Source organism: Haliotis cracherodii, unplaced genomic scaffold (assembly GCF_022045235.1).
Source record: "Haliotis cracherodii isolate W230 unplaced genomic scaffold, xgHalCrac1.p SCAF_3, whole genome shotgun sequence".
NCBI lineage: Eukaryota > Metazoa > Mollusca > Gastropoda > Lepetellida > Haliotidae > Haliotis > Haliotis cracherodii.
Window position 1 is genome coordinate 20,728,788 of NW_027266286.1, and position 27,452 is coordinate 20,756,239.

Here is a 27,452-nt window from a genome sequence, read left to right on the forward strand (position 1 = left end):
GTTTGCCATTATGATATAATAGTGCAATGGCTTTGTTTATCTGTGTCAGTAGAAAGCCATGCATGGAAGGGAAGGGGAAAACCCACACTAGAACCACCTTGAAGCATTGCATACTTGCAATTACACAAGTGGGCTTTGCAAATGGGGAGTGTGAAAACATTCATTTGCTGCATTGCACAGTCAACTGGTCAATTACTGGTGAGGCTCGCTACCATGCATTGTCAAGAGTGGCCAGACCACAAACTGGATTTTACATGGTGCTTAGACAGAGTATTAATAAAATATGGTAGCATTTGTGTTCATTCATTAATGAAAAATGGCTATAGATGTATTCTGAATTTTATGTCTTTTTGTATTTACATGAAAGGAAAATTCTAATATATTTGACTACCCGTGGAAGTGAAAAATAAAATGACTTGCTTAAATATTTAAGTAAAATAATTTGAGTAGTTCATGTGAAGGTGGAAACTTGAATTTTCTCATTCAGTAATGTGGCTGTCTCATACCACGGCCAAGGTGTGCACCAAGCATTGTTTTCTATGTAGAAAATATTTCATAGATAACTAACCTTCTCAAGATTTTCCATTAATGATGTGAAATTGTTATTCTTGCAAGATCATATATTTATTTTTTTTAAAGGTTCAAGTAAAAACACAAACCAGCTCATTCCAGTCCTACTAAAACGTAACATAGTTATGACATGTTTTATTGTACATATAAGCTCACTGAAACACGTTCATTATGACAGTTATCACACAGTAGTGATAATACTGAAACACAATGTCAGGTTATAGCCCCAGCTCCATGGTGTATGTTTGCAACTAATGGGCCGGTTTATAGTGAACACAACTAATTCTGCAAAGCAGGATTTGCGCAACTGCTGTGGATGTAAGTTAGTGTTCTGGCTTGCATTCATTGCCAGGAAAGTAGATTGGTTGTTATTACATAAACATACGTACAGAAGTGACATCTGGTCCAAATGACATTTTATGGAGGGGATTTCCCAAGATGAGTGGTTTTGAGCCTCTCACCACTAGGGGTTTTCCATGCTCTGCAGCTTAATCTCGGGTCACTAATTATAGCCATCAAATTGCTTCTCACCAAGAGGAATGAGCATCGGACACCTGGTGGGAGATATTTATTGCAGCTGCCCCACTATAACACCTTGCCTGGGGACAGCCTGCAGAGTCATTGTTTTGGTGTGGGAGGGAAATTGGCATGGCAAGATACAATGTTGATAAGTCATTAGCACATAGTGTGGCAGTAGGTCAGAGGAGTACAGTGTCACATATTGTTACACCATGTTGCCAATCACTGTGCTATAGGAGGGACGTGACCTTTGTCTGAAGGCAGTTGTGAGGAAGTAGGTCTGTCTGCCAATCATCTTTCATCCATGCCCATGTTGTGTGGCTGTACATTGAGAGTGCCTCAACTGGTGGGGGAGGGGGGGTTGAGTTGAGCAGGGATGTGATATCCATCACAGAGGTTTACATTTGGAGCAATGCTTGCACTGAATGACCTTATCGACAAGTGTTAAAGACGGCAGAGTATATAGACGGAGGGATTGTCTTGTTACTGCGGGGAGTGATGAGCAGGCTAGCCCTGTAGACCCTCAGGTCAATAGCTTATCCCCCAAGTCCTCATGTATTGATAGTATTCTATCTATGTCTTCCCCATTCAAAGCTCAACTCTTCACGATGGCAAAGTAGGGGTTTTCCAAACTAGATCTTAAAATACAATTGCCAAAAGTGCACTGGCGTAGCATTTCTGTTTTTGATGTGCCATTCATTTTCATTTCATTTCGCTGTAGTAAGATTTAAGGGTTGAGCCAGGATTTTACGAGCCTTGTGTTCAATTATTTTTGGCTCTTTTTATCTGATCTTTTAAGGTAATATTTTTCTGAATAAGCCCTGTTCCATTAGTTAGAAATGTTAACATAATTTCTAATGGATCAAATTTAGCGTTCATTTTGAAGGCCATCAATAAGTATAACAATCTCCTTTATGTGGTTAGGCTAAGTGGGCCTCTACTTTTTTTTTCACCCTTTAAAAATTGTGAGCCATTCTTCTGATACCTCATCCCTTTACATATAAATGGGAAATGTCATCACAAGCCATTTAGTCCTTTGTAGTAGTGAGTATTTTGTCATTTAGAAACACATTAAATCATTATTCTTTCAATTCCCCTAACGGCGGCATTGTCAGTGATAACATAGTAGCCAGTTCTTTTTATATTCTCTCTGTGAATACATTTCCTCATGAGTATAGCTGGCCGAGAGCAATAGTGATACATATTGTTGAATGAGAATTTAAGTGAGTCAGTTTCTTTTATGATAGTGAACTAGGTCTGTTTACCTTGTCGTTGCTCTTGACCTAATAGTCTCTTATCTGGTCGTGTTTGGCTCAAAAAGATGGCCATATGTTGTTCCATTACAATATTGTCTTAAAATATCGCTCTTTTTCTGTTCTAGTGATATGTAGCGTAATATTGTCCTTGCTTAAAAAAAGTAGATAGTTTAGGTGATATATGCTAGCAAAATATACTTTCCAAATTATTTCTCCAAAGAAGAATGTGTCATGTTTAATGGTGCTGTAAAACAGGTAAAAAATAGCTTACACAATCATTCTGTGTCAGACCGTCCCCTGTTGAATTCTTTCTATAATGGATTGAAATATATTACATCATTCTGATTTTGATCTAGGATATTTGTTGTAACTTCAGATCCCATAATGCAACGTTTCAATCTCAATTCTCAAGCCCCCAATGTTTTCAAATATTTGATGTTTGGCCTCAAACTAGTGGTTTTCATTCCCGTGTTGCAATATCCAATGACGATCATTATTGTTACAGTAATGGATATGATCGGGTTTTCCTCAACAGGTAAAATAGACATGTTTTTCTATCAAAGAATTTGACCTCAATTTGAGAATAATAGACCATCTAAAACGTCCATGATGAAAAGTTTAAAGTGGAGTTGTCTAACAGGGAATGGTAATGATATCAATCAGAGACTGGCTGCACAAACTGTGCCAAGGTGCCTATTGATGGACATAATCCATTCAGAAGTAAAGCGGAAAAATTTCCAAGCCAACCACCGATTTTCCATTACCTTGCCTGGCTCACCTGCAGGTTGAGAGACGGCCGTGGCTGGAGCTGACTCACTGGTCCTCCTGCTTTTCAGCGATCAATGGCACAAATCTTGATAAGAGAATATTCCTTGCTCGGGCTCCAACATGCCACTACCAATCCTTCTCTCTGTCAGAAGAGTGCAGGACATCTTTCTCTTTTTGTAAACTGCTCTTGAATATTGTATCGAATGTGTCAATTGGACCTGTAAAATTGATATTTAGCTTTGAGAATATTCTTTGTGTGTGAAAATATTTATGGATGTGACCTGCTTTTTCCAAGTGGATAAATATTTCATGAAATAATTTACATGAGATAAAGTTTGTATTACTGACTAAGCCAATTCTAGTAGGCCTGTTACAAAAGGTTTAGATTTTTAAGTGTGGAATAGTTTTATATTCATAATGTTTAATCAAATGTTTATCCAGTGTACAAACATGAAATATACTTAATTGTATTCCCCATGCTTCTTCAGAGTTATAGAGGAAAAATGCTATATCTTACATTATAACGTTAATGAATGCTAATGAACGTGATGGTATTCTGACAAGCCAGTGACAGCTGTTGGCAGGTGGGAATATATTCAATAATGTGTGCGAGATTCTATTTTTGTAATTTTTTGTATTCACAAATATCAATAACAGTGTGGATATTTTTATGCAGTTTGAAGTCTTTTGCCCTCATGGTTAATGTTAAACACTTCACTTCAGAAAGTTAATAAGTGAAACTGAAAGCAACACACTTTTACAATCATTGTGAAACTAGCACAATTAAAACAAATAGAGGAAAAGAAATGAACAGGGAAGTATATAACCTGTATAGCATGTCTGGGTGGTTGTTTACGTTACAATAATTCCCCACAAAGAAGAGCCGCATGGTGTCCCCTCCCCTCAGGAGCCTCCACAGCAATGTGTTGCTACGCCATTGATCATCACTACAACATGTGTTCTCTACTCCTCCCCAGAGAAGCCTGCTGTGATCAATTGTACAACATAGTAGTACATGTACTGAATCATTTATAGCCACACAACTCAGCTGATTCTAATTGTCATCACTTGAAACCTTGCTACACCTCTGTACCCTGTTACAGGTGTATTAAAGAGTGGTAGAAAGTACCAATAAAACAGTGGTTTTATTCTTTTTTGAATAACTTGATTAAAATGGAAGGGATATAATAGGTATTTCTTTTTGAGTATTGTTAGTTGAGTTGAATGTTTGGGACAGGTGAAATATTCAGCTGTGTTGTTATGGAAAGGAACTCCCTGTGTAAGGTTTTAAAATTATTATTTTTTGTTTTCATCTGCTACAGTGTTGCCATCTAATGGTGAAAGTTCATAAGGGGAATGTCACTAGTCCTTTCTGAATTTTACAAGTCTCAGACTAGCTGACTTACGTTAGTTTCAAACCCTGGCAGAACTTTGCAAGTGTTGTCAGCAGTTAAAGTTCAATCAGGGATAACTCTTTTATCTTAACACTTAAAGTTACCTTATGAAATACGTACCTCTCGGACCCGTGTAGATCCGGGGTAGAATACCATGCTTGCCGTAACAGGTGACTAATGGGATCGGTGGTCAGGCTTACTGACTCATCGTATCCAAATTGCATGGATCGATACTCATGATGTCACTCACTGGATTGTCTGGTCCAGACTCGATAATTTACAGACCGCAATCATAAAGCTGGGATATTGCTGAGTGCAGCATAAAACAAACAAACAAACATCATCTAAACAATAAAAGTTATGTTATGAAATATGTACCTCTCGACTGAAAAGCTAGGTTTGATTCCTGTGTACAGATTAGGGAGCACCAACAGGTTAATAATGCTACAATAATGAGTGAAGTGGCATGCAATCCCTGTACTCACTCACTCATTGAATGCTGCCATAGTCCGAATAGGTGAAGAAGTCTACTGCAGTGAAACTTCCTCATGCTGCTGTGGATTTGTGATGTCTTTGATGGTGGGATATTTATGGAAGACATGTTATCCCTACGTGTAAACTGATCAGACTGAAGGTCTTCCTCAGAAAAATAATCTTCTGGTTTCATGTTTGTGAAGAGTATTTGGTTTCTGATCTGTAAAGGTTGCTTTTTTGTGATACTGCATAAATGATCCAGTTACATTCCAGGCAGTGAGATGTATTTGATTCTGAATTCAACTAACAAGATGATTATTTTGCAGGAAATCAAGCTGGCAGTCCTATGCCTCCACGACCGCCGTCCAGTCAGTTGGAAGGTCAAGGTCGCATGAGTCAGTCACCAATGGCAACACAAGGTATGAATGTGCAGTTTGATTAAATCTGCTACATTTGGATGGAACATACTTTTGCAAAGTGAAAACTTTCACAGCAAAAAATCCCAATCTTTAGCAGAAAGTGTAAATATGGTTGAATACCTCAATTCATATATTAATAGATGTTGCTGTGAATAGTAAGAATGACGATTAACAGGGCGCATTTTACACTTTTGTATCATACTACTCAACAGAAATGAAATTCCTGTTAATTGTTGCAATATTAAACGTATTGTGTTGATGTGTTGAAAATCAAAAACAGCTTCATTAAATGGAAGGAAAGAACTTTCTTTCCACGTTGCTGGAGATGGTATGCTGCAGTGCAAGGGAGGCAACTGCTGAATAACTGGGTGGAAGATATTGATTGGCTTCCACCGGTTTGTTCAAGCAGTATTGTTTGGTTGGGTAGTAACACATGCTCTTACTCTGAAATAAAATATATGAAATTTAAAAAAAGAAGACCTCAACGCATAGTGTGAGATAGGATAAGTATATAATTATACAATTTATTAGAAAATTTACAATATTTATTAATTTGCTTACCTTGATGCAGGCTACAACCAACAAATGATGCCGCCGCCTATAGGGCCAAACCAGATGGGGTTTGTGCCCGGGGGGAACAAGATGGGAGGGGCACCAGGACAGATGGGTCCTGGGCAACTCGGACACTATGGTCAGTACAACAACCAGTATCCTCCCGGCCCGGGACCAGGCCCAGGTGAGTCCTTCTACCCCATAGAGTATCTTGTCTGCACAACCTTCTGAATTCAAAGAGCACTGCCTATTTCACTACACACATGTAAGGAAAGTTGTCAATATAGTTGTTGGCTATATCCACAAAGACTTGCTTGACATTTAGGGGAAATTGTCAAGCAATGTGGCAAGATCCACAAAAACCTTTATGCGACTACTTACATTTAATGGAAATTGTTAAGTAATTTGAGGTCCACAAGAATTTAAGATAAATGATTAGATGTTTGGATTTGATGTATTAAAATTTGATTTTAGAAGGCGGTGCGATTGTAGTGCTTTTGATTGTGTGTCTGTCTGTGCTATCCATGTTTGTTGTTTTGTTGTTGTTTTGTTGTTTAGTTGAGCAACCCCGCATTAACCGTTGTTCCCATCACCCCAGCTTCTGAACTGATCTGTAGTTTGTAGTCGTAGACTTGTTGTCGTCAAACCACACACACAAATAGTGATAGCAGGAGTCATGTCATTGAAACAGATGTTAGATATCAAAGAAGGAAAATGGTATGTAGTGTCAAAATAGTGCATGAATGGCTCCGGAGCTTCAGATGTTTATGCTTGTTGATACAAGTGGAACGTGTTTGGCAAAGTATTATGGTAATAATTGGACTGACTTTTAAGTGTACACATTATGTTTTGATCAAATTGTGAATATTGTGTAATGTGAATGTGGAAAATCGATAATTGCATGAAAACTCTAGCCCGTCAAGGGTTGTAATGTGCAGTTAGTACTTAAATGTGGTGGTATGCATGCTGTGAATATGTCTAACAAAAATAAAAATAAAAATCTAGTTTTAGTATTTCGGTCTGCATGCTGTATTTGGTTTGACTAAATTATTTTGTGCATAATGTAAAACTTAATTTGTAAAGTGATTGTCATTTTGAAGTTGATTTTAAGTTAAGTATTTTTTGGTTTATTGTTGCATTTGACACTACTGTGCAAATCGGCAACCAATCCTTGTCTTTCTGACAGGGCTGCCAAATTATTCACCAGTCATACCAAACCAAAGAATAACAACAGAATCCAACTTGGTGGTTACTTAGTGATACTGAAGTGAACATTACTGATAGGAAAGGCCTGCATTGGCATTGAACTAGAAATCTGACAAGTTTTTCTTTAGATTGTAGTTTGTAGTTGCAATTTAATTGCTTCACTTTCACAAATTTGAATTAACCTTTGAATTTGGATAATTAATTAATCATAGTGTTCTCATAGTCGGTAATGAATGAAAAAAACCCAACAGTTTGAAACACTAAAAGTGTATTGGTTTACTAGTAGTGAAATTGCTCCTGTAGCTTTAACACTGACTTTAGACGTAGCCTATGCAAGTAGGACTGTATCGTGTATTAAGCGGTAAGGGAGTTTCCAACCCTGTTATCCTGTTCCATCACCTATGTCGGCTTTTCCTGATCACAGTCTCTGTCACTTCATGGTGAACGGCAATTGGGCAGCCCTGTCAATCACGTACTTCACACTGATTCTCATCAAGGCGTTCTGTCTCATCATGCAGAATAAAAGATGATCATAAATTGTCTTTCAGGGAACTATGGACGTCAGCATAACGTCCCGGGCATGCAGAATGCCTCAGGAATGTCCAACTATCCCTCTCAGAATATGTATAATGGGCCAAATCCGATGGGGCAGGGAGGTCCTATGTACAACAACATGCCCTTGAACCGAGGAATGGGCAGTTCCAGCTACAATAACGCGTACAGTGGCCAAGGCAATGTGAGCATGGGACAGATAGGGGCAATGAACAATCAGTACAGTGGCTTCAACAACCATATGGGTCCGGGTCCAGGTCCTGGCCCTGGTCCTGGGCCGGGTCCAGGCTCGGGCCCAGGGCCTGGCCAGCAGGGGCCTGGCATGAATCCCAACATGCCGAGTCACTCCTCCATGAACTCAGTTGGTCCACCAGGTCAGACCGTACAACCAGGTATGGGGATGCACACGTCTCCACCCGCAGGGCCGCCCATGCCGGGCCCAGGTGGCGTGAAGGGGGCTCAGGCCGCTGCCCAAGCTGCCATGATCGCTGCTGCCAACAGTGCTGTCGGGAGGGGGGCCCAGATGAGATCGGTACCGTCGGTGCCGATGGGGATCGCCGGACAACCACGTATGTTTGGCCCGCAGTCGGCCAATCAGATGCCACCCAATCAGATGGCTCACATGAACCACATGGGTCCCATGAACCCAAATATGAACAGTATGGGTCCCATGAACCCAAACATGAACAATATGTCAAATTCTATGAATCAAATGCCTAACAGTATGTCCCATAGTCCAGTGACCAACAGTATGGGCCCGGGTTCATTGGGGCCTTCAGGTCCTGTTCCTCCACATAAAGGTGGCAAGTCCAACAGCACTGCCTTGCCTCCATCAACCATGTCGGGGCAATCCAACAGTCCGCCAACAAGTGCAGCAGAGAATTCCACAACTGCTGCCTTTACGACGACATCCACAAGTTCTGTCTCACCCATGCCGAACTCCCAACCTTCACCACCAACAGTTAACCCCAAATCCCCTGCGGCTGTATGTCAGATGGAAACAAAGGTTGCAAACTCGGAACCAGCAGACAGCAAGAGTTTATTGTCGGAAACACCATCAGCAGTTAACAGCGGCTCCAACTCCTCCGATTCCATGCCAGCCTCTTCGACAGACACAAAACCTGCTGATCCACCTGCAGAGTTACCCGAGCCGCCTCCAACCACAGCTGCTGCTACTCCCCCAACGTTAGTAGCCAACACCACGACACCATCAAACTCGGACACTGTGAGCAGCAGCAGCAGCGGCGGGGACGGCACCTCCCCCAACCCGGCCCAGGCTCCAGCACCCCCCTCCACAGAGTCTAGTGGAGGAGAGGTGAAAACTGAAGGAACTATGACAATGTCCTCCTCCTCTTCCCCTGAACACCAGCCTATCACTACAACAGCTATCACAACCATGGGTAAGTTCACATGAGACGGGGGTCACAAACTGCCCAGTCAGTGCACAAGTAGCTACAGAACTGTGTCCTGCACCAGATTTGCCTCTGCACTGGCATATCTTAACCTTGCTTTGACTTTCTCATGGATCATAGTATTTGTTCAGTGTCAGTGCTGCCAAATTGCCTCACCATGCTTGTGATGGGATTCTACCTGTCATTTGTTCATTTCTCTTCCCTTTCCTGCACCTTTTTTGTTTCATTCTTATTCACCCTTTTAGAACAGGCAGCAATCCAACTGCCTTTTTCAAGCATTTGTTTTAGGAGATCGGAAATACAAACCTTGTTGGTCCCTTTGTTTCAACTGGCATTGAATTAAAGATTTTTATAATAATTAATCAGACAGTTTCATCCCTTTCCACCTCTCTTGATGGTAATAAACGTCATTCGTCTTCTGTAACATTCAAGATCATTTATTAGCTTATAAATGAAATGAAATTATTTTTTTTGTACATCAAAATCAAAGAGACCAACAAAGTATGTTCTTTCCTTAGAGATGTTGAATCTTGTTCATAATCCTTATTAACTAACAGAAACATGTGTTTGTATTTTAAGAAGAAAAAAGTAGTTAAAGATGTATGTTAAGCTTTCTGTTGAAGTTATTTTTCTGTTTCTAACCATAGTTCTTTTGTTTGTAGTCCTTCTGCAGCTATGCTGATCTGCATCGTAGCCCATCATGCTGCTTGAGTAGCCTCCCTTGGTTGTTCTGCACTGACAAGATGGATGTTTGTTGTGAATAACCTCTCTCGATGTCCATTTCAGTCAGCACAACTACTGTAGTGACCCAGAGCATCACTTGTCCTGTGACCTGCGTTGCAGAGACGACCATGTGCAACTCTCAAATGGGAATTGACAGCATCCCGAGCATGCCAGCAATGAACTGCATCCCGATGCCAACGTTTCCGGAAGAGCCTCCTGAGAAGAAGAAAAAGGTTTGTTCTCCGAGATGCAGTTGGGCTTCGTAGCAGTTGACCTTGTGCTGCGTTTATTAATGTTTGTTTGCAGGTTTCAGGTTATATTAGTTTTAGCTCCTAGTTGGCTGTAGATTCATTTCATATTATAGTTTCAAGTAGTTTTTAAAATTTCAAATGTGCTTCTGATGAATGTTTAAAGATTACAGGTGCAGTAGCAATGAAAGAACTTGTTATCAAGGGGAGATAACTGTTATTCACATGAGATGCTCTCTTCAGTCTCATGGCAGACATTCATGTCATACGTTTTTCCCTTCCAAATAATTAATTAGGCTTTTCAATTATTTCATGCCAGTGTTTTTGTTTGCTTATAATCCAGCTCCATACAATCATCGCGTCCTCATCAGTATTTGCAGATTTGATTTGCTGGAACAACTACTATAGCGCATCTTTAGTTGTAGAGTTTGGCATGATAGGTTAGCTTTCCTAGATTTGTTGATGTTAGTTGTGTTCCCTTGTCTCTCTTTGATATACATGTCACCATGTAATTACATCATTCTCAAAACTTTAGGAACCGAATTAAGTAAATTTATCTAATTTTTTCTAATTCCTCTTTTTAAATGGTAATAATTTAGCTCCAGACACTTTACCATAAACCTTGTAATTTTGCATTGCCATCAAAATGTTGCAGCTTGGGAAAAAGCATGCAAGATGATTCACTGACAGTCTTTATTATGTACACTTGTAACAATGAACTGGCCTGACATTAGAAGCAGTGATAGATCTATGTTACTCGACTGAGGTGCCAGTGATTTTATTCTAGGACAATGTGGTGGTTGGAGCGCCCTCTCCTGGCGCACCCAATCTTTCCTCTGCTCAGGACGACATGAGCAGTAGCCCCAGTTTGCCCGGAACGCCCGTAAGTCGATTGGAACGATATGAATGGCTCGCTCGTTAATCAGCTCGGGAACTGGCTCCGCCTATCCTTTTCCCCACTGCTTGGGCCCTGGTGAAAGGGTCGGGTACTTAATTCGTAATGTCCGATTATACTCACACGCCCCCGCCGACCAACCAACCAACCATCTGATTAGTTCGTCCGTTCTTCGTCTGTGCGCCCCTGTCTGTCTGTGAATCCCTCCCGATCACCAGGTACCCTTTCCTTATCGCCTTCCTGTACGGTGTCTGGTGACAACGTGGTCTCTCTAATCGACTAACGTTACTGACAGGTGTCTGTGTAGCTCTCATTCCTTCCACGTGGGGGTGTCAGTGTCGGCTTTTCAGCCATGGTGGTCATCAACTCAGCAGTTTTTGTTTTATTTGTGTTTTCAGTGAAGCATGAAGTATTATTTTCCCTTCACATTTTTACACATCATCAAAGTTATCTTTTCACTTCACTGTCATCCGAATTTGTATATGAAAAACATAATTCAGATTCTTATCTCTGCTCGTAACATTGTCATTGAACTTTTTTATAGCTTATACATAATAGGCTCACGATTTGATAGGATCATTTCTTTAGATGAAGAAAGAAAATGTCCCTGTCAATTGTTGAGTGGTATGCGTTGAAAGTTCAATCATTGTGAGCTAACGTGTTTTGGTTTATGAAACTTGCATGCTCTGTTGTGTCAATGTTGTTAGGGAGATGCTTTGATGATGTGCAGGTGAATGCTGAATATTATGTTGTTTGGTCAGGGTTTGTATCTATTTTTCAGTTCAGGCTCTAGCTCACAATGACTTCCGTTTTGTTTCTTGTCTTTAGCAAATATTCTTGACGCATGGGATATTAAAATGTCGTCTGCCACAATTGGAATGTGTGAAGAGAAGGAATGAGATTAACAACATAAAACAGACTCCTTGATCAACAAAATTAATTTTTGTTTCCCTGAAAAGTGATGTTGCTGATGTATCTAATTTCCTTAACCAGCATTAACCGCATATAGCCTTCATGTATTTAACTCACTAAATATTGAGCACAAAAGTAACCGTTGAGGTCTGATTCCCTCAAACTCTGTTGTACAAAATCCACATTGAACTACAAAACCATCTTTCATAGCTCAAGGGAGAGAACTCTGGAGTCTGTTTTGTGAACTGACGTGTTTGTGCCTTTTCTACGTTTTCATTTTCATGTTATATCCTTCCAGAAATCTGGTGGTCCTGCTGATTTGGGTAAATTGTATGAGATGGGGATGGAGCCGGAGCGTCGACCATTCCTGGACAAAATGTTGATGTTTTTAGAGGATAAGGGGACTCCGGTGACATCAATGCCTTCCATCAGTAAACAACCTCTTGATCTCTATAAACTATATCTCTGTGTGAAGGAGAAAGGAGGAATGGTTGAGGTGAGTGCTGCACAGCATTGTTTGTTGTGTGTATATTTACATATATTATCTGTTGGTGTTAGAAGTGGACAGAAAAAAAGACCCTTTTGTAATATTGACTGTTATTCCACATTTCCGTTTTTTGCTTACAGTGTTAAGTTGACAGATTAAGTATTTATTTATAAAACTGAGGCATATGATCTTTTCTTACAATACACATCAAAACATTATTATGTAGCACTAACTTGCCAGCAGTTGCGTCAACCTGAGACCATCTTAGCTTCAGTCAGCTGGGTAGTTCATCCATTTTGCCTCCTTTTCCCTGCTGTGGTATTGTTGAAATATTGCTGAAAGCGGCATAAAACCATACTCACTCACTCTCCTCCTTTTCAATTTCTCATTGTGGTTCAGAGGTGTTACAACCTCCATTTGGGGTGGGGCAGCCCAGTCGTCTAAGGCACCAGATGTTTTTGTCTGAATGACTATACAATGTGTATTTAATTATTAAACTCCTGATTTGTTTTCTTGCAGGTTAATAAGACGAAAAAATGGAAAGAAATTTGTGGTTTTGTGAACATTGGATCATCAGCTAGTGCTGCTTTCACATTAAAAAAGAACTATATTAAGTACCTGTTTGCGTACGAGTGCCAGTTTGATAAAGGGGGCATTGATCCTCAGCCGATTCTTAACCAAATGGAACAGGCTCTAGCTCAGAAACGAGAACAGAAACAGAAGCGAGCCCCTTCACCAGGTAATTAAGCTTTTCAGTCCATTGAATCTGTTGTTGCTGACCATGGCAGGATACTTGCTGGCTACATAGCAGGGATTGGTTTTATACGTAGCCATCAGTTTGATATCCCAAAGGAAATTTGGTCACATGTTCCAACATGCACAAATTAAACTGGCCCTTTCAGGAATTTTAAAGTATGCTTGATTCATGAAATAAGAACCTGACCGTCATTGTGGCTATTGTGCATCTTTTTAATTGTTTTCTACAATGCTGATAAACGTATGGATAATATTAATGTAAGTATGTACCCCTGTTTAGTAGAGAATTGACATATTGAAAGAAGAATTCTTGGTGTTGACCACACTGTGCTACAAGCTGCTGAAGTTTCACTGTAAAGGATATATTGTGAATGTAGCCATCATGTTTATGGACTAGGCAATCATGCTCAGATCAGCTCTTGCTTTTATTTTGGAAAGTCTCCCCGAAGTTTTAACCTTCCAGGTTGTTAATGTGACACTTGTTTTGCCCATCTCACATCAAAATAAAGCCTCTTGATTTTATCCACCTCCACCTCATTGGCGCCGTGACTCACACCACTAACATGCGTATAGATACGAGTCGGGATTTAGGTGTAGAAAGTGCCTGTGTGTCTTCTTTTATGAATTACGCACCACTGGGAAGGAGCGCTCATTGCCTTGGTGCTCAGTGTAGTTTATCGTCCTGTTCCTGTTTCAGCTGGATCTCAAGGTTCATCGTCCCAGGATGCATTCCGCCCGCCCAGTACCCCAAACAGCCAGGGGATGGACCCCTTCTCCCCAAGCATGCCTCCCCCATACATGCAGAACTCTGACGGGGCAATGGGGCACATGGGAGGAGGTGGGGGCATGATGCCCCCCAACAACATGATGAACCCCAACGCAATGATGCCTCCGCAGTCCAACATGCCCCACCCGTCCGCTATGGGTGGTGGTCATAGCAACATGCCCAACAGTATGATGGGGGGCCCCGGGGGCATGGTTCCCAACAGCATGATGCAGGGCAGTATGGGTCAGAATAACATGATGGGGAACAATATGCCACCGAACAGTATGATGGGTGGCAGTGTGCCTTCGAGTGGAATGATGGGGGCGTCTATGCCCAATAATGCTATGATGCCGGGGAATATGCCAAACAACAGTATGCTAGGGGGCAATAGTTTTAACCCCCAACAGAACAATATGCTAGGGGGCAGCAGTGTACCTCCAAACAGTATGATGGGCAATGCCATGATGCCCACCTCCAGTGCAATGCCCCCTAGTGCTGGCACGACCATGCCTTCTACATCAGACAGTATAAGTGTTCAAGATCCATTTGCTGATGAGCCGACGGCTACTAATTCCCAATTTTCTCCCCGACAAAGTGTTAATTCTCAGATGCCGCCATATTCAAGTATGCAGCAGCAGCAACAACAATCCGCGCCCCCACCACAACAGCAACCCCCTCAACAGCAGCAGTCCCAACAGCAGCCAACACCTTCACAACAACAGCAACAACAGCCGCCTAACCAGCAACACAACAGCAACTTTAACTACAATGCTCGATCAGGAGTACCCCCAAATATGCCCCAATATTCCAGTAACATGAATCAGTCCAATATGAACAGTTATGGGGATGGTGTTCCCAATCGTATCCCCTCTCAAGGAGAGCAATTCAACGAGTCGTCAACATACCCCCGACCAGGAATGGACTCCTATCCACCTGGAGGTGCTCGGCCTGGTGAATCCTATGTTCCTGGTCAAAGTCAGTACATTGCCAGACCTCCCAGTGCACCAAACAGATTCCCCTTTGGACAGCAGTTTGAACGACCAGAAAGGTGAGAATATGTGCCTCCATACGAGGACCCATGAAGCGGCTGCGCACGTGCACACACACTGGTGCACATTCGTGCATGTGCACACACATGCACACACGCATACTAAACATTTACTCATTTTGTGTTTGATCTGGTATACTAAAAGAAAAAGTATAACAACACTGACTGGTTCATGAGGTGATCTGTTTAATTGAAAAGAAAGTCACATAAATTTCATCATCACAAATTGCACTGCTCCATTTCCATATTTGTGATTGACACTTTTCTGAACATTTGTTCCGTTAATTGTACTGCTCAGGAAATAGACATTGCCCTATTTGTTTTTCTGCATTTCTAATGTGTATTTAAAACATGCTGTAAATATTATGTTGCTGTTGCATGCATTGAAATATTGTTTTGTCTCAGGTACGACCAGCAACCTGGCCCTACCCACCCCAGCCAACAGTATCGCCCAACATCCCAAGCAGGGATGATGGCTCCTAACCAGCCTGGCCCCGAGCAGATGTTGGGAGCCCGTTACCCGGGGCAACAGATGCCAGGGATGAGGCCGCCTCATGGAGGCCCCCAGGATCAGTACCCAGCGCAATCGTACCCAGCACAGGGCCCGGGCTACACGGGCCCCCGGCCCATGATGAGCCAGGAGGGATACCCCGGGTACAACGGTCAACAGGGCTCCTTTCCTGGGCCCCGCCCGCCTATGGCCAGGGACATGACGGGCGGGATATACCGCACCCCTAACAAACACTACGCAGAGATGCCACCAGGTGAGAAAACATTCTCAGTATTTCCGCTATGTTCAGTTAGTTTGTGTACTGGTTTTGAAATATAAACGAAATGTTATATTTCATCTACTTATATCATGAAAATACTTATACAACATTAAGTTTTTTTTTAAACAGAAACTGACACACTAACATTAAATAATTTTGAAGAGACGTCGGCTTCCATAAATGGGGACAGTTTGAAACAGATGTTTAGCTCATATGATTGGGTTTTTTTAGGGGTAGGGGGGTTTAAGTTAAAAAAATATTCTCTATTGATTAACAACTTTGTAATCTTGGTTAAATGTGTTTGACATTCCTTGATCAGACGGAAGATTATCAGTAAACAGTTGTATGGAAAGTGGTGTGGGTATTCTCACCTAGTTTTCCCATCAATGTGAAAACGTATATGTTCTTCTACGAAGTGTCTGTAGACTTAGCTATTTGCCAGATAGTAAGGGCGGCATTTGTTGTCTTTTTTGGCAGCGTTTGGCCATTCATCGCCATATACAGAGCGAGGTATGCCTGTCCCTAGTCATGGGGGATACCCTCACGAGGGTATGATTTCACATCTTGAAGGTCACATGACTGGTAGGAGCTCAGTGATTGGTTTAAGCTTTTACTAACTCGGTAGACTCAGTCCCCTGGGCCAAAGGTCCAAGTGATGACTTGTCAAGGCTTGTTGTTCTTGCGTCCATCTTGCTTCTTTACTCTCTCTCTCTCTCCGTTAGTTGCTTGACCATGAAGCTAAATTTTGTGCTGATGATGCAAGCAATCGTTATTTTAATTGAGCACAGAAGTTGCTAATTTGAAATTGGAGCAATATTGAAAACGTCATTTGGCTTAAATTAAAACTGAAGGAAGAACAAGATTCAAAGCAGAGAATCGTACCATATCACATATACTACTCAAAAGAAGTTAAGGGACACCACATCCTTTCCTATTGCTATAGTTATCTGCCCTGGCAGGACAGACTAACTGTAGTAACATGAAAGAATCAGGTCGTCTTTATCCTCTTTTTAGTAGTATACATGAAATAAATTACTAAAACTATGTCTCATAATCTATAAAGGACAGAAATTTTGGGAGCTCATTTAATTCAATATTGCTGGGATCGTTCAAACAAAATGTAAGGTTTTCCCTTTTAGGAAAATGGGGTTTCAAAGATATCCAAAATGATATCCTAGACTGAAATACATGGGCCTAAATGTATGTGACAAATATATCTGATGCATTAGTTTGCATGTATCGTACCCACCCATACAGTTGCTGCTTATCGATTTACACATGCCAGTCATGTCGGCTATATTGAAAGTGTTGTATTGATCCATCACTCCTTGCAATATTTCTGACATGTTTCTATTGATACCTTGATATTGCTCTGATTAATCAGTTAGTCTTGAGCTTTATGTTAATACATTGTGAATTTGAACAGTTCCCAAAGGTTATGTATTTCATATGACATTGTAAGCTCACACAATGCAGGTGACCTACAGATCTCATGGCTTTTTTCGTAACATTCTGCCTTGATTTGCATCATGGGAGGGAAACAATTCAGTTGGATCAATGGATGCAAATAAATGCAAAGAGTTATGTCTGAGAAACATTATGTGCAGTTTCAATTATGAAGTCTGATTCATCAAACAGTAGAATATTTGCTATTGATTATGGGTCTTGATGTTATTACACACACACGTTGAATTCATCCTTGAAAATCCGGGTTAGAATTGATCTTCAGCAACCCGTGCTTGTCGTAAGAGGCGACTAACAGAATTGGATGATCAGACTTGATGAATGTCATCATATCCCAATTGCATGGATCAATGCTCATAATGCCAATCACTGGATTGTCTTGTCCAGACTGGATTATTTGCAGACCACCATCATATGGCTGGAATATTGCTGAGTGCGGCGTTAAACAACAAAGAACCACAGTTTGAATTCAGCTGTTTTATTTGAAGAAAAGCGAACACTTCCAACTTAATGCGAACTAACTCGGAAATGTAACAATGAATGGGATTGGCCAGCTATGGTCGATTGTGGAAATGTGGGATTACTACTACCATCTTAATATTTGTCTTAGACTTGTTAGTTAGATCTCATTATTTTCCGAGAAAAGTCTTGTGGTTTTTGACTAACCATTTTGTCTGATATGATATATCGCATCATATTAGTGTGTACTAATTGTTACTGACATGTCGTTGTTTGTCATTTCTAGTTTATGTGTCGGATGTCGTCTAAATAGCCGCTTTAACAAACTGATTTAACTTTGCAAAATATAGAAAGAAATATAACAAGGAATTCGATATTTGATAGTCATTTTTCGAATACCCCAGCAAAAACTCATAGCTGCATAGGCTCACTGCATAGGCTCACCCCAATAACATAAACAATGGTCAGAACTTTAAAGATCATCTTATAAAAATTATATCTTTATGTAAGCTACATAAATGAATATGGAGAATGTTAAAAGTGAAATAAAGTTTAAATTTATTTATCGAGAAAAATATTTCAGTTTTTCCATCCCATTTTTTATTGAGAAAAATATTTTAGCTTCTCTGTGCAATTTGATAATGTATCCATAACATTGTTGTGTAATATTTCAGATCCTCGACGAGGTGACGTTGGGCAGTGGTCTCCAATGGCTTCGAGGTACCCCTCCCAACAAGGCCCAAACTATATGCCACATGGCATGGCAGGCATGCCCCCAGTCGCGCCAGGGACACCACCCATGGGGCCATACAGCAGGGCGGGACCTCGAGGATCACCCCACCCCAGAGAAAACAAACAGTATATGACCAAGGCACAGGTAAACATGCCACTTCCTACATAGCAGCCATTGGTAGAACCACATTAGTTGACCATTATCAACATTAATCAACCGTATTCTAATTGGGAAAGAAGTAATTTATTTTTGTAAAAATGTTCTTTTTGGAAGTGGGGATGGAAATCGAGAGATCGTGTCATGCAGTGAAAGATGTTGAAAGGGGTAGATGTTTGCTGTTTTGCTGTTTGTGCTAAGTGCGGGAAGTGTTGCCAACAGCCTCGGAAACTGCTGTCATGTGACTCCCTTAACGGAGACCCTGACATTCTGTTGCACTTTCAATCTGAGGAAAATTATTTTAAGATTTAAATTTAGAAAAAAAACCTTTGAACACTTGCTTTCGTCGTAGCTTGCCCAATTTGTTTACTTTTATGTGTTAATTTAAGTTACAGTTTAGCCACTTTTGAGCTTTTGTGCTAATAGACATTCTGATTTTGCATGCAGCTTCATAGTGCTAGTTGTAGAAATGTAGATTCTCAATCTTTCTCAATATTAACAAATTTTCTCTTGACATACTCGTCATATGCTGGTTGCTAGGGACATGAATGCAAACAGGTACATTTTCAGACAATGACATTGGGCCAGGTTGGAGGTGGGGTGTATGGGGTGGGGAAAAAAAGAGATTAAATATGAAAGCAAAACACGCTTTGGAACACGTATGTAACACTAGAATAAGTGACTTTGCATGCACTTAATAACCACAATGGAAGCTAACAATACAGACTTTGTCACATAAATGAGTATTATTTGATTAATTGACACCTCATGTACATGTTTCCAGTGAGTAGCCATAAGCGGGTGAACCGATGCTCTGTAGTGGAATGTAGGATGCCAGTTGTTTTCTTTCTCAAAAGCAGCTTTCACCAGATGGCTGACGATGAGCCTTAAGGTAATGGGACACAGCTACTTTATGTTGCTGCTGCTGCACAGCGGCCTCCACCGCGTAATCCGACACACGAGCTAGCTCGTGCCCAAGGGTCAGCTCCCCGTCGGTCAGCACCAAGGTTGGCACATGTGACAAATATGGCTACTACATATATCCCAGGAACTGTCCCACCTCTCCTCCTGTCTCTCTCCCCAGCTTACGTTAATACTGTGTAGTTCAGTAATAGCTTTTTAGATGTCTATATGTGGTCACCTGACAAAACATTGGGGTTCATCATAAGGGCAAACTTCCTTCTCCAGCTCTGAATCAAAAAGCCATCCTGAAATATCTTGAAATCTACATTTGTTTTCTATTCAATGATTGGCTGAACACAAGCTTAAACTGTTTTTTCTTTCTTGCTTCTTTCTTTTTTATTTTAGTATTTAAGAAAAGAAATTACGTTTTGTTAGCTGAAAAATGCAAGCTTTTGAATGTTGATTTTTGCAGCTTTGAATGGTATTAATTTAAAAACAAAACAAAAAAACCACTTAATTTCCTTTTGGTACAAAACTATTTTCTTTTTCACACCACATCACAGTTGTTTGAGAGTATTTTGTCTGTTCAGGTGATGAAACTGTTGCTTCAGTACAAATGGAAGTAAAGAAAGACATTCCTCCGGAAATGATTTTTCATGTACTAATCGTTTTGTGAGGCGTTAACCGAGTTGTGCGAAGGTGTTAAGGAATTGTGATGTTGGCAAGATGATCAGTGAGGTGTTGCAAGAGGAAGCCCAATGTTTTGTAGTGGGTGTCCATGCTAGCTTGGTTCTCGTGTGTTGAGCTACAGCTCTGTTACACTCTGCTGATTCTTTTGCAGCAGAAGCCGGGTACTCTGTTTCCAAATGCTCAGTTCCCTCCTAAGAAGGAGATAGTGTTCCCCCATGACAGCGTTGAGGCCACACTACCGCTTCTCAATAAGAGGCGACGTCTGTCCAGCAAAGATATAGGTCGGTAACACCTGACTACGTTCGTCTGTACGTCCGTCTCTCGTTCGTACTTTCGTGCGTGTCAATCCTTCAATTTGTCCAAGTATTTGTAAAGATTTTTAAAAATCTCCGAACTCCGAGTTCACGACATGTTTTTTACTTAATTGTTCATTGTTTCACGTTTCGTGACTTTTTCGTCTGTAAACATGGAGGTGGTGACCGCTGACCTTTATGTCATATCAACCAAAATAATGGACTTCGGAATTTGAATATTTTGTGAGGCTGCGTCTAGTAAGTGGTACCTAGTACCAATGAGAACCAGAAAATTGCTTTGTGCTGCAAAGGAAAAGCAAATTTAGGTTTACAGCTTGTGTTTTTGGCAATATTTTATTTATTTTGTTTATACATGATTTTTTTCATCATTACATAAATAGACTGTGCTGATTTATTTTTTTGGTCTAAACAATTGGGCTTCAAGAAAATGGCATAGTGCTTATCATGTCCGAAGCCCATTACCTTGTACATTCAGGTAGCCACTCCATTTAACGTAGATATCCTCTTCATTTTCAAATCATTGTGTTACCCCTTTATATGTTCTATGATTACCTCGATATTCTGTAGATCCTATGGTAGTTCATGTACGCCCCCATGACTAATGCTGTTTACTAATGCCGCTTCTCTTTCTCATCAACAGGATCATTGGAAGCATGGAGATTAATGATGGCTCTGAAATCAGGTTTGCTGGCGGAGAGCACATGGGCTCTGGACACTCTCAACGTTCTGTTATTTGATGACAGCACTGTAGCTTACTTTAACCTTGTACATCTGCCTGGCTTACTTGAAGTGTTGATAGAACATTTCCGCAAGTGTTTGATGGAGATATTTGGCATATTTGACGATTCCGATCTTGGGTATGATCACAAGCAGGAAAAGTGTGCCGATGGTGAGTCAGACTGTGAAGAGGACCATTCTGATCCTGATAACCTTAAAAATATTCACGTTACATGGAATGGCAAAACTGTCAAGGTCGAGGAGGAATCCCCTGAAAGATGGGTGGCTGATAGAAAGAAATGGGACGTGTATAGTGGTTACAGTGGTAGGCGGAATCATTGGCAGCTAGGGGGCGGGGACCTGACTCATCACATTGTTACACATATGGAAAGTGGCAAGACACACGATATGTTTACCAGGTTATTCTCCCACAGGAAAAGGACTAGAGAAGAACGTGATAGCGTAGTTAATGGCCCTGTGAGTGACCACAGTGAGAATGTGGAGAGTGAGGAGGTGGCAGGAAAGATAGACAAGTCATGTGTGGATACGACTGAGGAGTGTGTGTCGCACGAGGAGACAATCTCAATTAAAGTTGATCATTCTGCTGTGTGTGACAAGACGAAAATTAGAAACAATTTCATCAAATCCGTGCACATGAAGACCGAGCCTCGTGACTCGGGTCTTGACAGTGTAGACTCGAACGATTCATCATCAAATGAGGCAGCAGTGAAAGACAAAGCTGCTGCTGAAAAGTGTGCCGAGGACTGCAAGGAGTCAGAGAAGTGTGTGAATCATATAGACAAGTGTGAAAATTCATCTGATTCGGATCAGGAAGCTCCTTGCCTCACTAAGGAGGAACCCTTTGATCTGAACTCAAAGCCTGAAATGAAAAAGGATGCAGTAAAGGAAGAAAATGGGAAAGAAGAAGAAGAAGTAACTGAAATGGAGACGGACGAGGCATCAAAAGAGGCATCAAAAGAGGCATCAAAAGAAGCTCCTGAGCCAAAGGTTGAATCTGACATTACAAAAGAGGAGGAGGATACCCCAACAGAAGCTTCATCCGAGTCCAAACCAGAGCCAGTGGATTCCAAGACAGGGGTTCTGAATTCCAGCATCACAAGTCGGGATGATTTGGCGGAGATCAGTCTGTCTGAGCAGTCTCTGCTGAATCTGTCCCACCAGGAGAGTGAGCTGGAGGAGGAGGCGTACCACCGGGATGAACCACCACTGTGCCTGTCCACAGAAGCCCAGGAGGAGCTGGGGCGACGCTGTGTCTGCATCTCCAACATCTTGCGCAGCCTCTCCTGCATTCCTGGCAACGACGTGGAGATGTCGAAACATGCCGCACTGATGAAGGTGATGGGGAGGTTGCTGCTGCTTCATCACAAACACCTACCTCGCTCAAAGTGTCATCGGAAACTGGTAGAGAGGGATGTGGACACAGACATCGCCGAGCCAGACTTGATGGGAGACATTTGTGAAGGCAACGGGGAATGGTTCTGGAGCTACTTGGATGCTCTGCGTGAGAATACATTAGTGATATTTGCCAACATCTGTGGACATCTAAACCTATCGGCCTACTCTGAGAAAATCTGCTTCCCTATACTGGATGGACTTTTGCACTGGGCAGTGTGTCCGTCATCCTGTGCTAGAGACCCCCTGCCTAGCATGCCCCCCCAGTCCGTCCTCTCACCTCAGCGACTCGTGCTTGAAGCTTTGTGCAAATTGTGCATACATGACTATAATGTAGATTTACTGTTGGCAACTCCTCCTTTTGAACGGATTGTGGACCTGTTTTCAAATTTGTGCAAATTGGTTTCAAATAGGAAGGACCAAGTTCCACGGGAATTTGCTCTAGTTCTCTTATCAGAGTTAGTGCAAGGTGACAGTAGCGCTGCTCGGGCCATTGCTCTGCAACACCCATGTATATCATTACTTGTAGACTTTCTGGAAACAGCTGAACAGAATGCATTGCAGGTGGCTAACACACAGGGCATAGGAGCTCTTCAGAACAACCCGGAGGTTATGGGTACTAGTCTTGACATGTTACGGAGGGCTGCCACCATCCTCTTGAGCTTAGCTAGAATTGAGGAAAATCGCAAACTGTTTGTTCATCATCAAAGTAGGTTGTTAGCCTTAGTCATGTCGCAGATTCTGGATCAGAGTGTTGCTCAGATTCTATCAGACGTTCTGTTTGAATGTTCCCTGTTTTCATAGTGAACAGAAGAAGATTGCATCACGTGAAAGTGGATCCACACAGACAATTTCATGTTATTCTTAACTTTTCTAAAGTTTTTAAAAAACTTTAATTGGAATTCTAGAATGGATATATATCAAATAATTTTTACAAGAAATTTGAAAGAAAGTGAATCTGATTCTACTGCCGTTGGTAGGTATGTTAAACGTTGCACGGCTTCCTACGCCTGCCAAGGCTTCTATTGTAACGCTTGTGCTGTTTAAGCATGGGAGAAACCCTATAAACAGACAATTGCCATATCATAAGCAACATTGACATTTCCCAAACTTACATTGATATCTGTTTTTCACTGCTCATAGAATTGGGGTTCTCATGTACCCGAATGTTCAAGATGTATAAAATATTCACTTACATTTGTTTATAGAACATCCGTTTTCATATCATGTTTTCATGCTGTTTCATTGGATGCCTTTGAAGGGAAGCCATGTTTTGATTGGCTCATTTATCATGTTGCTACGGAAACAGAACTGGAGCCATTTTCTCCTGAAATCATTTGACTTCATATTGGTGTCGCGTGCGGACGAATGGACTATTATGTTGTGTTATACCCAGTGAGGAAGCCATATACTCTCTATATCTCTTCCTGCGTTTTGTACAGTATGTGTAGATACAATTTCATGTCACAATTCTTATTCAAATAAAATTGGTTTTGTGATTGCACCTGGCACCTGTGACTTGTCGTCATACCCTGACTGAGAGCTGTTGGGCGTCGACCATCATCACATGTTCAACACTTCGCTAACGCTCATTGGTGCCCAAATGCTGTCGGGTGCTGACAACATCATCACGTCACCATGGCAACCCTCATCGATGCATTCAAACATCACTCACTGGTCATCGTGCAAAGGCTTAATAATCCATGTCAGAATTGAGAAATAAATGTATATAGATAACAAGATAAACCAAATGCCTTGGTCTTGAATAAGCAGCAGGAGCCCGATGGAAGACCTCACAATATATGCTACTCAAAAGAAGTTAAAGAACACCGATTCTTTCATATTACTATAGTTTATCTGTCATGGCTATGGTCTATGAAAGAATTGGGTGTTGTTTAACTTCTTTTGAGTAGTGTATGTTACAAGCAGTGAACAGTGTTTACACTTTCATAACAGAATATTGCTTCCCAAGCATCAACACACCAGCTCTGGATAAGAGTCTGAGACTGCAGTTTGTTGGCAATTCAGACCAGTTCTTCTATAAAAGTTGTAATGAAATTAGAGCTGCAGATATTGGGAAATAAGTGATCTTTTGTAACTATACACCAGGAAAATTGTAAAGCACCACCCCTTCAGTTCCATATATGCTAACTTCTATGCATCTTTTGGAAACCGGCCATGTTGATCTCATTTTTGCGCAACGTACTGGATAGGTTTGTACATGGTTGCTCAAGATGTGTTGTGAAGGATGGTCTGGTGTCTGATGAAATGAAGTTGAGCTAGTTGATTTAAAGGGCAGTCCGACCAACAAGTACCATGGGGCAGTGTCGAAACGTGAGATAATCAATTTCATAAATAAAACAAATGTGTTGTCTGAAAATGTATTAGGTGTAAAATTTCATTGTGGCTATATGATACATTATAAGGGGGTGGTCATCATTTTTCTAGGTGTATGTTAACTTGGAATGCAAGACTGAGTCCTACTTGTCAATAATTTTACCATGTTTCGAACCAAGCGTCCATTGTTGGTCATTATACACAACTGAAATGAGAGTTGGGTGGCTACAATGAGAGATCTGGTTGGTGGCGTGTATTGACCACAAATTTGCCAGGCCCGGACTTGATTATTTACAGGTTGCCATGGGATGAAGCTGGAATAAGCTTATTTCGGCAAAAAGCACCACTCCTTGAACAGTTCAGTGAGGATACCTCGTTGAGGTTGCCCTTCAACAACATTTAACACTTTCAGCAGGGGCGGTCGGGTAGCCTTGTGGTTAAAGCGTTCGCTCGTCACGCCGAAGACTCGGGTTCGATTCACGGCATGGGTACAATGTGTGAAGCCCATTTCTGGTGTCCCCCGCCGTGATATTGCTGGAATATTGCTAAAAGCGGCGTAAAACCATACTCACTCACTTTCAGCAACATCATTTAACACTGAGATTACATCAGACGTGCAGTTTTTGTGGACTGTTGCACTACACCAAACTTCATTGATAACGTGAACACAAGGGAGTATGTTTAAGTATTCATACTTGACAATCTACAGTACTGAATCGGAGTAGTCCAGTTGTCACACCTGTTTGGTGAAATCAGATGAACTATGAATACTTCCGCTTCTGATTTGGAACCAGAGGAAAGATGCTAGACTAACATCTAGTCTCTGAAATGAAAATATTTTACTGAAGTTAAAGTTAAAATGTCATTCGAAGGACCCTAATATTTCATTTTGAGAAACTGCAGTCTTGCCAAGTATTATAGACTTGTTATGGATTGTTGGAATATATGTGTTTCTAGGTTTGCATAAAGCACAAAGACAAAGGACCAGTATTGTTTTTAGGAATGAAATATTTACAAATTAGCCTCCGAGTGCTTTGACCAATGCAGTAGATCTGTATGAGTTGGGGCTGGGACGAGTCTAAATTTACACAACGTACCCAGGTACACACCCCACTATTGCCCGACCCTATCCGGGTACCCGCTGTAGGTCTCATGAGATAGGTACACATGTCCAATTGGGAATAGTTTGACCGTAGCCATTGCAAAATGTATTTAGATCCCTGGTCATACATACACTGAAGTTGACATTTAGTTGTCTCTATTCAAACATATTACGCCGAAGACCCGGATTCGATTCCCGACAAGGGTACAATGTGTGAAGCCCATTTCTGGTGTCCCTCCGCCGTGATCCTGCTGGAATATTGCTAAAAGCGGCGTAAAACCATACTCACTCACTCTATTCAAACATATAACGTCAAAAGGAATGCGTGTATATTCAGAAAGAAATGGGAACATTAGTCACTTATAGTGCAACCGTGGAAGTTCTAGATAATTTTGCTATTAAACAATATACCACGTGACTAACCACGGTGGTAGTGTGTAACCAGGTCCTACACGGGAACCACCCGACCCGAGTTGCCCGTCCCAGCCCTGGAATGAGTGAGTGTTGCTAAGTGTAGTTATAACCTATTATATTTACACAACAATAGGATTGGGAAAAAAGTTAGCCATTTACAAGATCCTCCCCCCCCCATACTGGAATATCAAGACATTGATCATGATATTTACATGTTTGGCTTAACAATCAATTGGTGCTTGTACTGGGGAGATTATTTTGGTATGTAAACGCTGAATATGACAATTCTTTTTACTGTTCTTAAGAGCCATATATACAACACATGCATTTAGTTGTATGATATCATGTACACATGTTATAACTTTTTGTTCTATATTTCCATGGTTCTTGAACATACACAAATTGAGCAAGCATAAATATTCTTTTCGTATTTCATAAACAGATGGATCTCATGTCATGACAATTTATGATAGAGGAAACATGAAGGGCCTATATAATTATCACTGATGCGTGACGGTTGCCACACCTGTTTCTCACCGACAATGACAAAGGAGATAATACTCAAGTCTTCTGAAATAAAATCTTAATTTATTTAAAGGGAACGAGTAAGCCATCTTGACCACGTGTTCGAGGAGTACCCCATCGAGTGTGGACCAAAGACTTCAAAGCGGACTCGTTCAACTCGTCTGTGCACGAATTGTAACAAAGGAGGCCTTTATTGCTAAATCGGCGCAAAACCACTCCCTGCATATTAATAAAGCTCGACAACCAGACAACGCATTGAAATATTTTATTAGTTAGTTTAGGAATATTTGGTGGTCGATTAAAAATAATTTCAGCTTCCAGATTAGTACTGTTACTAAAGATTGAATAAACAAGTTTTAACTTGGCATGATACCGAAAATACGAACAACTGAGATAGATTTCGTCACGCACAAACAAACAAACAAATTGGAGAAAAGTCGACGAAAAGTATACATTTTCCGAATTGATATGTTTTCTAATTTCAATGGTATTGTGTCT

General features: G+C 41.1%; 1 protein-coding gene across 5 annotated transcripts in view; it reads left to right on the forward strand.

Annotated features, from left to right (window-relative positions):
- LOC139474314 (trithorax group protein osa-like) overlaps positions 1-24,085 on the forward strand; it is a 60,784-nt gene extending 36,699 nt beyond the window's left edge. For 2 of the 5 annotated variants that reach the window (XM_071257274.1, XM_071257277.1), the window contains exons 6-18: positions 5,308-5,400; positions 5,972-6,136; positions 7,707-9,110; positions 9,909-10,078; positions 10,881-10,976; positions 12,199-12,396; positions 12,907-13,126; positions 13,841-14,957; positions 15,363-15,721; positions 16,205-16,309; positions 18,325-18,527; positions 20,284-20,413; positions 21,087-24,085. In XM_071257274.1, coding sequence (XP_071113375.1) covers positions 5,308-5,400; positions 5,972-6,136; positions 7,707-9,110; positions 9,909-10,078; positions 10,881-10,976; positions 12,199-12,396; positions 12,907-13,126; positions 13,841-14,957; positions 15,363-15,721; positions 16,205-16,309; positions 18,325-18,527; positions 20,284-20,413; positions 21,087-23,380 — 6,554 coding nt within the window. In that variant the 3' untranslated portion in view covers positions 23,381-24,085. The remainder of the gene's footprint in view (positions 1-5,307; positions 5,401-5,971; positions 6,137-7,706; positions 9,111-9,908; positions 10,079-10,880; positions 10,977-12,198; positions 12,397-12,906; positions 13,127-13,840; positions 14,958-15,362; positions 15,722-16,204; positions 16,310-18,324; positions 18,528-20,283; positions 20,414-21,086) is intronic. The other 3 variants (XM_071257276.1, XM_071257275.1, XM_071257278.1) reach the window with 3 other exon arrangements.
- Positions 24,086-27,452: the final 3,367 nt, after the last annotated feature.